Raw genomic sequence first — 13,954 nt, forward strand, 5'->3', positions numbered from 1 at the left:
GGTTTAAACCGGGACTAAACCTGGTCTAAATTAGGATTAAACCAGGTCTAAACCAGGACTAAACCAGGTCTAATAAACCAGGACTAAACCAGGTCTAAACCAATTTTAAACCAGGACTAAACCAGGTCTAAATTAGGACTAAACTAGGACTAAACCCGGTATAAACCAGGACTAAACCAGGACTTGACCAGGACCAACCCAGGTCCAAACCAGGGCTAGGGTAGCTCTGGCTCTACACCAGTGTGTCTTTAAGTCCGGAGAGAAAGCTCGTAAAACTCCACCTTATCAGAAAACTGCGCGCTGATTGGCTCAGCGCTGGCGCCAGGAATGCAGATGTTTTCAGGTGAAGCTCCAGACCCCAGCAGGACGTGCCCCTAAGCGCAGCCGGGCACCGCAGAGTCTGCCCCGGTGATCAGTGCCTCTGATCAGCGCTCTCTGAGCTTCGGGCTCCGGCACACACAGCACAGCGCGGCCGGAGACAGAGCCCCTCACCCTGGTGTACTTCTCAGACTCTGTGCGTGTCGACCTCAGAGCGCACAGGAGCACCACTGTCACGTAGGTGGACCTGGGCACGCGCGTGGACTATTTACCTGGGGCGCGTGCGCGTGGACGGCAAGATATTTGGATGTGAATTTGGATTATTTTACGCTACGATTTGGAGACGTTTACGCACGACCTTTGGAGGCGCACGGGGCCCGGTGTGGGCGAGGGGCCGCTGGGCACAGTCCTGATGGAACAGCATGAGGTCTCAGAACACCACGCTTCGTGAGACGGGAACCACGCACTGCGACCCGGGCACAAGTCCCAGGGCGCACCGCTGGAACCATGAGTGCAGCGCGGAGGTGAGTCACAGTTTGAGAAGAAACTGAGACAAAGTTCAACATCATCTCTGCGCGTATGTGCGTGTGTGTGTTGTGCGCGCGCCGTAAACAGTACAGTGCGTGTGGTGGGCGCGCGTGCCTCTGTCTTTATCAGTGTTTAGACTCCTCAGAGACCTTCACTCTCTGAACTTCTTATATTTAGACTGTTTTAAATTGTGCACGCGCATGTAGCCAGTGATTATCCTCGTGCACGTGTATGTGCGCGCCGCTGGCGCTGAGTCAAAGGGAAACTATTTTCATCGTAATTATATTCGTGTTCACGGAGGGACGGGGAGGAGCTTTAATGGCTTTAGTCTTAAAGCTGCACTACGTCACTTTCCTGACTGAGGGTTTGTCAGCTGCTTGTTTCCATGGAGATGTTTTCTTGCTTGGAATGTTCCACAGTATGACATTGAACTTAAATCTATTACCATAGATACACTGCCAGGCGAGGTTCTAGGTCAGGTCTGTTAAAAGGTGTGGCCATAATAAGGATGTTTGAGTTTAAAGCCATACTGCAGAACATCATTCCAACAATAATATCTCCATGGAGAAGGTGACATAGTGTACTTTTTAAGTCCTCAGTCCTCTATGCTTTAGTCTGGTCTGCCCCTGGTGTGGTCCTGGTGTGGTCCTGGTTTAGTCCTGGTTTAGTCCTGGTTTAGTCCTGGGTTAGTCCTGGTTTAGTCCTTGGTCTGGTTCTAGGAAAGTTGATCACTGTTCAGGCTAAAGGTCAAACCCTTCACACTTAGAGTTGTAAACAGATGGGGTCAGGGGTCAAAGGCCATATGAGGTAATTCACCTGCTACACCCTTCTGCACACGCTCAGATCACACCTGTGGTCTCTGCCTCTGTGCCCTTAGGCAAGACACTCCCTCCTCCTGTATGTGATCAGGTCAGATTAAACTTTACTATCGCTGTAAACATGTCCATACACTAGGAATAAAACAGGTCTAAACCCGGACTAAACCAGGACTACACCAGGACTACACCAGGTCTACACCAGGTCTACACCAGGTCTACACCAGGTCTACACCAGGACTACACGAGGACTACACCAGGACTAAAGAAGCTCTAAACAAGTTCTAAATCAGGTCTCATCTGAGTTTCATTAGAAACAGGAAGAGCCCAATTGTTTGTAGCTTCAGGACAAAATCTAATCTGGTTCAGATCAACAACAGAAAAACAGGACCAAGACTAGGATCAAGACCGTGACCGGGATCGGGACCGGAACGTAGCACTTTAGCTCTGGTTCAGTCCTGGTTCAGTCCTGGTTCAGTCCTGGTTCAGTCCTAATTCTGTCCTGGTTTAGACCTAGTTTAGACCTAGTTTAGACCTGCTTTAGACCTGCTTTAGACCTGCTTTAGACCTGCTTTAGACCTGCTTTAGTCCATGTTGTTTTATTCTGTTTTTCAGGACCAGTCTGACCCTGGTTTTTACATTTTCATTCACATCGTTCTTCCTCTTCTCACAACAGGTAAGACCCCCCTAGACCTGTTCAGACCTTCCTCTAGAACTGTTCTGGTCTTTCTGTCTGTTTCAGATCTCTGTATCCCTAGTTTTAGTAGTCCTGATCTGGTTCTGGTCCTTGTAGTCCTGGTCTCATCCTGGTCCTTGTAGTCCTGGTCTAGTCCTGGTCTTGGTCCTGGTCTTGGTTCCTGGTCATCTGATCCGGACTCGGGTCAGAAGTCCGGCTCTAATCCTCCTTAATCCAGTTTAATCCGGACTAAAGTGGGACTTTAATGAGCTCCGTTTCACCAAGGAGACGAGAGAAGGGGATGGGGACAGAGGAGACGAGGACAGAGGAGATGAGGACAGAGGAGACGAGGAGCTCTGTGTGAAGCGTACACCCTGTGACTCCTTAGTTTGAGTCAGAACAAAATTAGCGTGACAATTTGTGCACATGCTCAGGAGTTTCTGCACAAATGCTGGTTACTACGGCAACACAAAGACACATGTAACCTTCATCAGTGAGTTATCGTTTTTTTTTTTTTATCTAAGGTTTGTTAAAACAGCACATGGAACTAAACCAGGTCGAAACCAGACCGAAACCAGACCGAAACCAGACCGAAACCAGACCGAAACCAGACCGAAACCAGGCCGAAACCAGACCGAAACCAGGACTAAAGCAGGACTAAAGCAGGACTAAACCACAGAAAAACCATGTCTACGCCAGGACTGAGCCAGGACTGAGCCAGGACTGAGCCAGGACTGAGCCAGGACTGAGCCAGGACTGAGCCAGGACTAATGACAGATGAGTGAAAGAAACATGGAGCTGTAATGGCTAGCATGACTGACACAGATCCAGTAATGACTCAAACTGGAGCATGACCTTTTCAGAGAACAGAGGTCTGTCATTCCCCAATTTGAATTAGTATTAGATGTGCACATGCCCAGATGCTTCTGCACAAACATTTACTTACCAGACATTTATTTGCTAAAAAGGTTGAGCAAATAGATGAGCACAAAAAAACATCGAAGCACTGATCTGTGTGTAATATTTCATGTTTTTGTGATTACACCGATACAGGATTTTGCCAGTGTTTTTATCAAAATAAACCTTAAACATTTAACTGCTTCTGGTGTAAAATAATAAAAATTAAGTCAAGGTAATGACTAGCATGACTGGCAAAAATCTGGCTCTGACTCAAATTGGGGAATGACACGGGTCTTTTTGATCAGACTAATCCCTAATCTCTGACCTCTGACCCCTGGTATTTCAGGTGGCCTCAGCTCGCCCTCAGTCCGGGTCAGACCAGTCCAGGTCTAGTTCTGGGTCCTGGTCTCAGCTGAATGAGTGGGGCCCCTGGGGGGTGTGGTCTGTGTGCTCTCGGACCTGTGGGGGCGGAGCGTCAGTCCGTGTTCGCACCTGTGTCACCAGGTGAGTGTTCCTGCCTGCTCCTGTTTCTGAATTTTGTTCAGTTAAACTAAAACTGATTCTGATTCTACAGAAACCCAGTGGGACGACCCTGTTCAGGAGACCCCCGACAGTACAAAATCTGCAACATCAAGGTACAAGTGCTACTGCTGCTTCTAAAATCATAATCCAAATAGGTAGGGTCTATAAACAGGCAGTCAAAAATCACACAGACACACAGAAATATAGGACATCCACATAGAGAACACAAGCTAAAAAGGAAAGGAGTTAATAAAACACAGGTACAGCCATAGCCTGTCCATATCTCTAGGCATATCTATCCCACTAGCTGCCACGTTCCAAACAGGAAGTGAGCATAGGTGTGATTAAAATCTGACACCAATTAATTTTCTTTTGAAAAACTGTAGTCCCTGTCTCTGTAACTGATGCTGGCAGGCTTGTCATTCTGACCTTAAAATGTTGGTTTTAACATAGTCTACATGATTCTGGAGATTTTATTTCACTATTTTGACCAATAGACCAATCTGGTGCTTTCTTTCCCTTTCATGCTTAGATTTCCAAATATGAAACTGGGCTCCAGATAAGCCACTTCTAACTTTGATGAATTTCATTTGGAGTCGAGCGCTGTGGGTGACACTCCCTCAGTCCACCTCTTCATACAGGCGATAGGATATGCTGGCTCTCTTCACATTCATCCAAATGTGGTTATAATCTGATTTCTGGACCTTTAAGATGATTTACATACCATGTAAACACAAAATCTGATGTGAGTGTCAGAGGGAGCCTGATCAGAAAGCCAGTGAGACATTTGACTCATTTTTCTGAACGTGGTTCTGTCTTCTCCTACCTGCTCCTGTCTGCTCCTGCCTGCTCCTGTCTGCTCCTGTCAGTCCTGTCCGGCAGGTGCAGTGGACTTCAGGGAGCTCCAGTGTCGGGCTTTTAACCATCGGCCACTCGTCTCAGGCTCTTCCTTCACCTGGATGCCCTTCCACTCAGGTGAGCCGTGTGCCCTCCCATCCTCTTCCTGTGTGTCCGACGCCCTCCCTGTGTGTCCGACGCCTCCCTGTGTGTCCGACGCCCTCCCTGTGTGTCCGACGCCCTCCCTGTGTGTCCGACGCCCTCCCTGTGTGTCAGACGCCCTCTCTGTGTGTCAGATTCCATCCCTCTCTGGTTGCAGGATCCAGTCCCTGTGAGCTTAGTTGTCTTGCTGAAGGACACATGTTTTATTTAAACTTTGGGAAAGCTTTGGATGGAACGTCATGTGGATCTGAGCCTGGGTCAGTCTGCGTCAATGGCCACTGCCTGGTGAGTACTTTTACAGCTGCTGCTACTGCTACTACTATTATGTGCACTTACTATTACTGCTATTACTACTACTGTCACTGCTGCAGTACTAGTGTCTGTCCAGAAGCATCTTCAGTGTTTGAAGGGGCAGATGTGAATCAGAACCGCTCCCTCATGTAAACCTGAGCCTGCGCCCTTATTATTTAATATTTACTTTATTTATATGTAGTTTTGTCAAATCCACTTTGTGTGTGAGTGTATCAATGTTTAGTACAGGCTTCACAGCAGGAGATTCTGAGCAAAACTTAATGTATTCACTTTAGAACGCCTCTGGTTTGAACTGGGCTTTAAAGTACATGTGACGATATTAACTGTGTTTTAGTAAAATGAGTAGCCCAGCACATCTTTTGCAAATGTACGTCAGCTCCCATTGGGCTCCTCAGATTTCTAACGTGGAAGTCAGCAGACTTGTTTCTTTTATTAAGTTGTTTTAGATCAATATGTTATTTTTAATGTTGTTATTTAAAATGTGCAAATTATAACATAATGATCCACAGGTGTCATAGATAACTATAGAACAGACACAACCACTTAGATTTCACTCTAAGTCTGTGCTCACAAGTTTCATTTGGAGCTAAAGCCTAAGCCTTAGTGGGGCAAAGCGACAAGAGTTACATCTCAATCTGCCCTCTCACCACAGTGCCAAAGGTTCGGTTTGTGTTTAAATGGTAGATTCATGTAATCTTCCCTCTCACCACAGCGCCAGAGGTTCAGTTTGTGTTTAAATGGTACATTCCTGTAATCTGCCCAGCAACAGGCCTCTCTGGCTTTATTACAGTTTGTTTGCTCACCCTTTAGACTAGATCTGAACTTCACCGAGTTACACAAACCAAAAGTTTAAAAACAAGGAGTTTGGACTGTCGGAGCAGTAGCAGTATTTTTAGTTGTAGCAGCAGTAGTAGTAGTTTTTTGAGAAATATTTACGTCTTCTTTTGGAAACAGAAATCCGCCCAGCAACAGATCCTCATCACTCTCTGATTGATATTTATCAGCTGCATTAAAATAAACACAAGATTATCTGCCCAGCGACAGAGACATTCCTGATCTTTGATTGGTCAAGAGACAGAAAAATACAGAGACCTGTAAAGTCCTGGTCTTGACCCAGTCTGGTCGAGTCTGGCTCCAAGTTGGTCTACTACTCTTGGTAAGTTTGACTTGGAGACACTGAAGGGGCAGTGGCTCAGTTGGTTGAGCATTCGCCTCTTATCTGAGGGTGAGTGGTTGAATAAAGGAGGAGAGGCTGTGGAGTGGGGGAGGAGCTAGGGGGACATTTAGACACAGGATATATATGTGCACAGATAAAGATACAATGTGTGTCTGTATGTATTAGTGTGCCATGTGCAGATAAAGTGTGCATTTGTTTGTGTGTATTTGTGCGCAGATACATTTGTGTTTTTGTGCTGTGTGCAGAAGGCCGGCTGTGACCAGATCCTGGGCTCCGGTCTCACTGAAGACGCCTGTCTGATCTGTGGAGGACTCAACCGCACCTGTCTGCACCACCAGGAAATGTACAGGCCTACAGGTAATAGATCAGGACTAAACCTGGACCAGGACTGGACCAGGACTATAACTAACCAGTAGCTGTGTGCCGTTGTACACACTGTACAGTTTTGGGGTACTCTCTTGTTTACCTCTTGTTTACAACTCTCCTGTTGTAGTTTTAGGGTACTCTTCTGTTATAGTTTTGAGGTAATCTTCTGTTGTAGATTTGAGGTACTCTTCTGTGTATTTCTGTTGTAGTTTTGGGGTACTCGGAGGTGGCCATGATTCCTGCAGGAGCCACTCACATCAGAGTCACCGACAACAGCAGGAACTACCTCGGTACTGCAACTACTACAAATTTGACTGCAAATGCTACTACAAGTACCACTACTGCACTGGACTGTACCTCAAGTATCATAGCAATCAAAGAGCTAATCAAGAACGAGGCTGTTGAAGGTAACACCCCTTCCTGCCCCCATCGCTGGTTTTGCAGGGAAGAAGCAGGTTTGATTACACTGCAATTATGCTATAATTATGCTGTAATCAAACCTGCCACCTCCCTGCGAACGGGAAGGGGTGTTACCTTCAACAGCCTCGCTGTTGATTGGCTAACGCTAGCGGGAGCAATATCGGTGAAAGAAGGCACCTGATTGATCTATTATTAATTTTCATATCTTGATTTTTGGGACAAAATATGATCTTGTAGAACGGGTTAAAGCCAACATTTTAAGGTCAGAATGACAGCAGCAGTTACAGAGAGAGGGGCCACGGTTACAATAGAAAGTGAATTGGAGCCATAGTTGATGGAGCCAAATCACACCCATGCTCACTTTCTGTTTGGAACACTAGTGGGACAGATATGTCCAGAGAAATATACAGGATTTGGTACTAACACTGCATTGTAATTAAAATTCTAAATCCTTATGCTGTGTCAGTTTTGCAGAACGGGAGGTCAGAGTTCATCATAAACGGCCACTGGACCATCAGTCGTCCGGGCGAGTACCCGGCCGCTGGCACCAAGCTCCAGTACAGACGCTCCTCCGACCAATGGGAGAGTCTGGAGCTGAGTGGGCCAACCAGGGAGGATCTGCACCTGCTCGTGAGTGCACCTGTCACTGCACATATATGCACACACACAGAGGAGCTGCACGTGTACACACACACACACACACACACACCCCCCCCCCCACACACACACACACACACTCTAATTTTTGACTTGGGTCGTTTTCACACTGCCACTAGTTAGATCAACGTAAAAAGAGTATTCGCTCCGAGAGCGGTGCTTGGGCTGTTGTGAACCCACTCCTAGAGTGCTTCAAACGGGAAATCTTGGAGTGGCTCCACCCACTCTCTGGAGCGGGGTGAGTGTGGTGTGAATGCAGCAAATCTCGGGACGACCTACGCAGTCCGCTGTCACAGTAAAAGTGCTTGAATTTGGGTAGAAAAGTAGTATATTTGTATAAATGGGTGCTCCAGAGCTGCTGTTTGACATATTCGTCAGATGAGGCCATTTGGTAAAAGAAAAGACCACCATGTATAGGGGAAGAGAGCAAGTGCATATTCATGGGGCTCTGTCTGCTTGAAGTGTGTTGTCATTGAAATAAGTTTGCTGATCAGCTGGACTCTCACATGGGTCATGGTGCGTGTTTGGGGTGAATGATGCGCTGTGTATGTCAACAAGGCCAACCCAAAAGCACTGGGGTCAGTGCACAGACCGCACTAACGTGTGAAAACGACCTTAATCTGGTGGGATAATACCTGGGGTAAAAATAAATGATAGTTTTAGACCAATCAAGATGCAATTTGTGAAGGAAAGTTGAAAATGTGTTGAACATGAGAGCCAATTTCTATTTTTAAAGAGTTCAAAACACACTGATAACATCACACTGGTAGAATTCTTTACAAAAGTTTATACAAGAAACACATTTTTGTGACTCTGTACATGATTCCAACAAAGTAAAGGTGTATTTTTATTTGTCAAATAATAATTTCTGTGTACATCAGAGAATGAATGAATTCCCTACTATGATGACATGATTTCCAACCAGGAAGTACAATTTTAAACCTAAATAAAAATGTCTGAACTGGGGCAACAAATGTGAAATTCTAACCAAAATCTTAAGTATAATGATCTTAACTGTGTTTATAGTTGCTATTCTGTCTGCTCCTGTCTACTCCTCTGGCTCTGCTCCTGTCTGCTCCTGGCATATCCCAGTTTCTTAAATGTTAAGAAAAATCTTAAATATGCTGATCTTAAGTGTGTTTTAGTAGAATGAGTGGTCAAACCCCATAGGCACTTTAACTCATCATAATTACACTTCAGTTCCTCTGTCTCAGGTGCTGTCCACGGAGTCGGGTCCCGGCATCTCCTTCGAGTACTGGCTCCCTCCAGACCAGTACTTCCTGTTGCATGGCCCCAAGAGCCCGCTGCACCAGGCCCCCCACTCTGCCTCTGTTACCATGGCAACACCAGCATCTGTCTCCACGGAAACAACAAAAGCCATCACCGCCATCCGACCACAGCGCCGCGTCAACCGAGGTGAGAGCGGCTTAGTCCAAGTTTATCCTACCAGCAGCTAAAATAAAGGATTTAGCTGTTAAAGCAGGCATATTGTGTCTGCTCTATAGTTATAATCTGTGACACATAATAATGTGTGATTTAAACATGTGACACTAAATAAGTCATATACTATAGCCATACTCCACGGGCCAGACCACAAAATTTGACATGTCTGTATCACTCAATGTGGCAAGGGCCGTCAGTGATTTTAGAGAAGTCCCATATCTAACCTTTATATTTTGATGTGATAAAACTGGTGCAAAAATGGTAAAAAATGAAAAGTTGTGGTTACCATGGTAATTTTCATTGTTACACGTAAACTTAAATGAAAGACAAGACTATTTTCTTTAAAATGATACCAGACACGATCATTTAAATCATTATCTGACAGGCAGCACAGAATATGGACACAACACTTCAGGGGCTGATAACTGTGATGCCGCTGAAACTCAGGAAAGTCTATCCCACCAAAATATAGAACTTAAATGTGGAACCTTTCCAAACTCACTGACAGCTTTTGCCACCGGTGCCCAAAGTTTTGTCTGACCCATGGAATCATTAACATGTCTAAATGTTTACTTTAGATGTCTGCACTAATAAATGGCTTGCCTTCTAACTGTCCCATCTAACGTTAGTCATCACCGTTCTGCTCCTCTTGCTCTGCTCCTCTTGCTCTGCTCCTCTTGCTCTGCTCCTCTTGCTCTGCTCCTCTTGCTCTGCTCCTCTGGTTCTGCTCCTCTGGCTCTGCTTCTGATATGTCCTTGTCTCTGTTCCAGTGAAGCCTCCGCGTCAGACCTCGTCCCTTTGGCTGAATACTCAAACTGAACCAGAACTCAACCAACATGTGCCTCCTCCGGGTCCTTCTCAAAGTAAGACTCATCCAGACCAAGTCTGGTCCCTGGTCCCTGGTCCCTGGTCCCTGGTCCCTGGTCCCTGGTCCCTGGTCCCTGGTCCCTGGTCCCTGGCCCCTGGCCCCTGGTCCCTGGTCCCTGGTCCCTGGTCCCTGGTCCCTGGTCCCTGGTCCCTGGTCCTTCACACATGTTGCTCTGTGGGTTAGAGTTAGTTTTTCTCTGCTGGGTCGGTTTATTTTCATTTCATTCATTTATTTATACAGGGGGAGCCCAGTGATAGTACCAGACTCTTTTTAAACAAAACAAACTAAACAATAATAACAACTGCATATGCCCATTTAAAACATTAAAAACAGGTGCAGGTGTGCCTATTGATACTTTGCAACTGATGTCATCATTAATCTTAAGCTTTGTTTTAACCCAATCTGATGATAAAGAGCTGATTTAGCTGGAACTACAACAGGTGAGCTGACTTGTGCTGCTAAACACATTCCTCTCAAATACCATTGCAGTCACAAGCTAGCTAGGATTAGCCAGCAGTTTTTCATTTCAGTCACACTGACCTTTTTGTTGAAAATCAAACTCCTAAACAGGACCACAAATGTTTGTATTGATCACAGGCTCCTGAAAACGTGCTGTTTAAATAAAAAAAATTCTTTTTTTTTTCTTGAGTTTTAAAATGTTTTTGGCTGTATTTGCAATATAAATGTTTGTGCAGACAGACTTTACCTGCACAGACAGACTGGTCTACTTTCACTTTCACATCACACTGACATTGTGACATAGTGACACTGTCGGGTTCAAGATGAGGCTGTTGCTGCTCTTGAGTCCATAGCTTTTCCATTGGCCTCAGACGTTTTGTTGATCATTTGTGTGTTTGTTGTTTTAGGGCGCTGTGGAGCATGTCCTGCCATCAGAGGGCGCAGGGAGAGACAGAGACAGTTCTGCTCCAAAGACTTTGGTTTGTTTTAAATCTGACCCTATGGCCTCTGACCTTCTGTTCCTTATACCTCCAGACCCCGCCTCTACCCTCTCACTCTCCCCTATAGCCCTCCAGACCCTGCTTCTCTTCCCCCTCACTCTTCCCTTTAGTCCTCCAGGCCCCGCCCAGTTTAGCAGCTCTCTTTTGAAATGTGGCTGTGGGCGGAGTTTAGGTATTTGGTCTCACTTTAAAATGAGGTAAGAATCCCTTTGCCTGAAACTTTATCACATTCAGATCCAGTCTGTATGATGTGTGCTGATAGTCAGAAGTGATCACATAGACCCAGTCTATACCCAATCTAGACCCAGACTCTAACCGGTCTCCCCTCTCTTGCAGTGGTGCGGGCCTGGGTCCGGTCGGTTCTCTTCTTGGGGTCTGAGTCCCGGTACGAGATCGAGATTCTAGAGTCCTACAGGAACCGCTTTCCTCTGTTACACCGTGAGTTCCTGTGGGCGCCCGACCAGTGTTGCCCCCTCCTGGAGCGCGGCAAGCAGTACGTGCTAATGCTACGACGTCACGTTAACCACGAGAACACACTAAATCGTCTCCTCCTTGAGCCGCGTGACTACAGCGTCCCCTACAGGCCACGAGAGGACCGGCACATGAGAGAGCTACAGGCGAGCTGCGGTAACAGAGGAGACCGGTTATAGACTAGGACTAAACCCGGACTAAACCCGGACTAAACCCGGACTAAACCCGGACTAAACCAGGACTAAACCAGGACTAAATACCAGATATAAACTGACTTTAGAATTAAAACTCTGGCCCACATTTGGGCGTGCTGCTGTTTTCTCGTCCATATAAGGCACTTCCTGTCTTGGTGCATGAGCGTTCCTGAAGGTGATGCTGTGGAGACCAAAGCACTTTGACTAAATCTGTTTTTCTTTGTTTTGTTTTTTAAAAAAAAGATAAATAAAAGTTTGAGTTTTTAATATAACATAAAGAACATAAAGTAAAACTATACTCCTTAAATGTGCTCATCACATTTGAACAGTGAATTATGACAAAAATGTCTTTTAAAGTGCATATGGCAGGTTAGACTCATTTCTCTAAAAAATAGTTAACATTATTAGATTTAAGATTTTACTAAAGATGCCTAGTTTTTTCTAGTTAAGCGTAATTTTTCATGAAGCTTATAATTTTAGTTTCTGGTTGGACATGAGCAGTAAATGTGATGTGCATAGACGTATGTTACCTATAGCAACAATAATGTAATCAAGGGGAAAAGCTTGTGTAAATAACACAATAAAAGCCAAAGTTAAATCTGTCAACTGGACAAAAAGTTGACAGATTTAACTTTGGCTTTTACTATGGATCAGACCTGGACAACTGAGACAGTACACAGATAAATAACACAATAGTTATGATTACACTAATAAAACACCTTTATTTAGTTAAATGAAGGTTTGAACTGTCAGAGAAATGCCTTCCATGTGCGTAAATAGTTTCAGCATTTTGGATGCAGTTTTCTGTGTTGATGACAGAGGTTATCTGCGCTACTTCCTGTAATTTTGTACTTTTCTGTTTTCCACAAACTGCCACTTAACTGATGTAAAACTATGATAATTATTCAGCACAGGCACTATCCCAAGTCAGAATTAGAAAAATATATTAATCTGTCAAATGCACTTTCATTTAAATAAAAGTGGGAAAGTAAACATTTAATGTTCTAAAAACATTAAATGTTGAAAAACTCTGAAAACAAACCACCAAAATGTCAGACCAGGACGCCTGGAATCTGACTTAGTTTGGTTTATTTGACCAGTTTTTTGTATTTTTATTAAATTACATTTAAAAGGTGAATTTATAACTTTTATCCAATACAAAGAAAAGTCTTTTTTAAACATTTCAAATCTTTCTTTTCCAGATTTTTTTATTTTTTTTAATTTAAGAACAAACTGTTATTACTGTTATTATTATTGTTTTATATTCAGATAATTATTTTTGTCCCATATTTGTATTTTTTGCCAAAGAGATTAACAGAAATATAAATAAAATGTTAATATTTCAAACTTTGTCCCCGACCCTTTTTTTCATTTCTTTTATTTATTTATTATTTTTTTTACTTCCAATGGAGCAGAATTCTGCTGTAATTTAAGAACTAAAGAAAGAAAGAAAAAAATGTAATCACGTGTTTTTATTCCTTCTCATAAACCTTTTAAATTCTCCATTGTGTACATCAAGCGTTCAGGCATGTTTCCTAAAATATAGTTTTAATTTGTAAATAAAAATAATACATTTTAATGCAAAAATAATGAAAAATCTGACACAAGGCTCCAACTCTCTGTAAACATGTGACTTCAGGTCAGGAGTTCTGCCTCCAGGTGGCGCTGTTTCGCTGCGTCTTCATTACTTTCAGATTAAATAATAATAAAAATTAAACTATAATCTGCTCGGCATAATCCGCCCGGCAACCGGAGCCAAAGTCACTATTTTCTAATGCTTTTGTCCATTAAAAAAAGAAGTTGTATTCATATGGTTAAGAACTCTTTGTGTCCCTTTGTACAAATTTAATAAAATCTATTTTTATCTCTGAATTTCAGACAGTTGACAAATTCTTCCTTGAATAGGAATGGGGGTCTTAGACATAATTCATCTCCTATTTATAACTCCATCCTCAGACCCAAAACAAACAAAGAAAACAATAGAGGCTGAATGATGATGCTAAGTAGGTCTCAGGCTCAGTTCGTACTTAGTGTAGCTCAATAGAAAAAGGCTACACACAGACATTGTAAACAATAGCTGTTTACAGTTTCAGTGTACTCAGCTCCTCCCTTCAGATGGATATAAGGCAGTGTCCACTAGCAATCTGACCAGAACTGAAGAAGTGGCTTGGATGAGCAGCAAAACGTCTTTACTCCTGCAACTTTTTGTCCAGTTGACAGATTTAACGGCTTTTACTTCCGAATTTCAGAGTTTAAATTCTCATACAAACTGTTTATTTTCCTAATCTGCTGGGCGAGAGGTGATGCAGGTTTTACAGTATGGATCATT

General features: G+C 43.9%; 1 protein-coding gene across 4 annotated transcripts; it reads left to right on the forward strand.

Annotated features, from left to right (window-relative positions):
• Window positions 1-348: 348 nt before the first annotated feature.
• On the forward strand, window positions 349-12,972 carry adamtsl5 (ADAMTS like 5). Of its 4 annotated transcripts, none has more exons than XM_033988087.2 (13): window positions 349-842; window positions 2,277-2,337; window positions 3,584-3,741; window positions 3,812-3,872; window positions 4,629-4,734; window positions 4,916-5,043; window positions 6,493-6,604; window positions 6,823-6,903; window positions 7,500-7,663; window positions 8,905-9,106; window positions 9,904-9,996; window positions 10,868-10,939; window positions 11,297-12,972. In XM_033988087.2, exons 1-13 carry the CDS (start codon window positions 826-828, stop codon window positions 11,608-11,610), a joined length of 1,569 nt encoding a protein of 522 aa, XP_033843978.1. In that variant the 5' UTR covers window positions 349-825; the 3' UTR covers window positions 11,611-12,972. The 4 variants fall into 4 exon arrangements, with proteins under 4 accessions (XP_033843978.1, XP_055087563.1, XP_055087559.1 ...); XM_055231593.1 differs by having other exon boundaries at window positions 753-842; window positions 7,508-7,663; window positions 8,891-9,106; window positions 11,297-12,817; XM_055231588.1 differs by lacking the exon at window positions 2,277-2,337 and having other exon boundaries at window positions 355-842; window positions 11,297-12,817.
• Window positions 12,973-13,954: the final 982 nt, after the last annotated feature.

Source organism: Periophthalmus magnuspinnatus, chromosome 3 (genome assembly GCF_009829125.3).
Source record: "Periophthalmus magnuspinnatus isolate fPerMag1 chromosome 3, fPerMag1.2.pri, whole genome shotgun sequence".
NCBI classification, from domain to species: Eukaryota; Metazoa; Chordata; class Actinopteri; order Gobiiformes; family Gobiidae; genus Periophthalmus; species Periophthalmus magnuspinnatus.

Bases quoted from the DNA above. Each gene is read 5' to 3' on its own strand.
- adamtsl5 (XM_055231584.1), top strand. From the start codon at position 741: ATGAGGTCTCAGAACACCACGCTTCGTGAGACGGGAACCACGCACTGC. The intron at 3,742-3,811 runs GTGAGTGTTCCT...CTGATTCTACAG, and splicing joins GTTCGCACCTGTGTCACCAG to AAACCCAGTGGGACGACCCT. The intron at 6,904-7,507 runs GTACTGCAACTA...TCAGTTTTGCAG, and splicing joins CAACAGCAGGAACTACCTCG to AACGGGAGGTCAGAGTTCAT.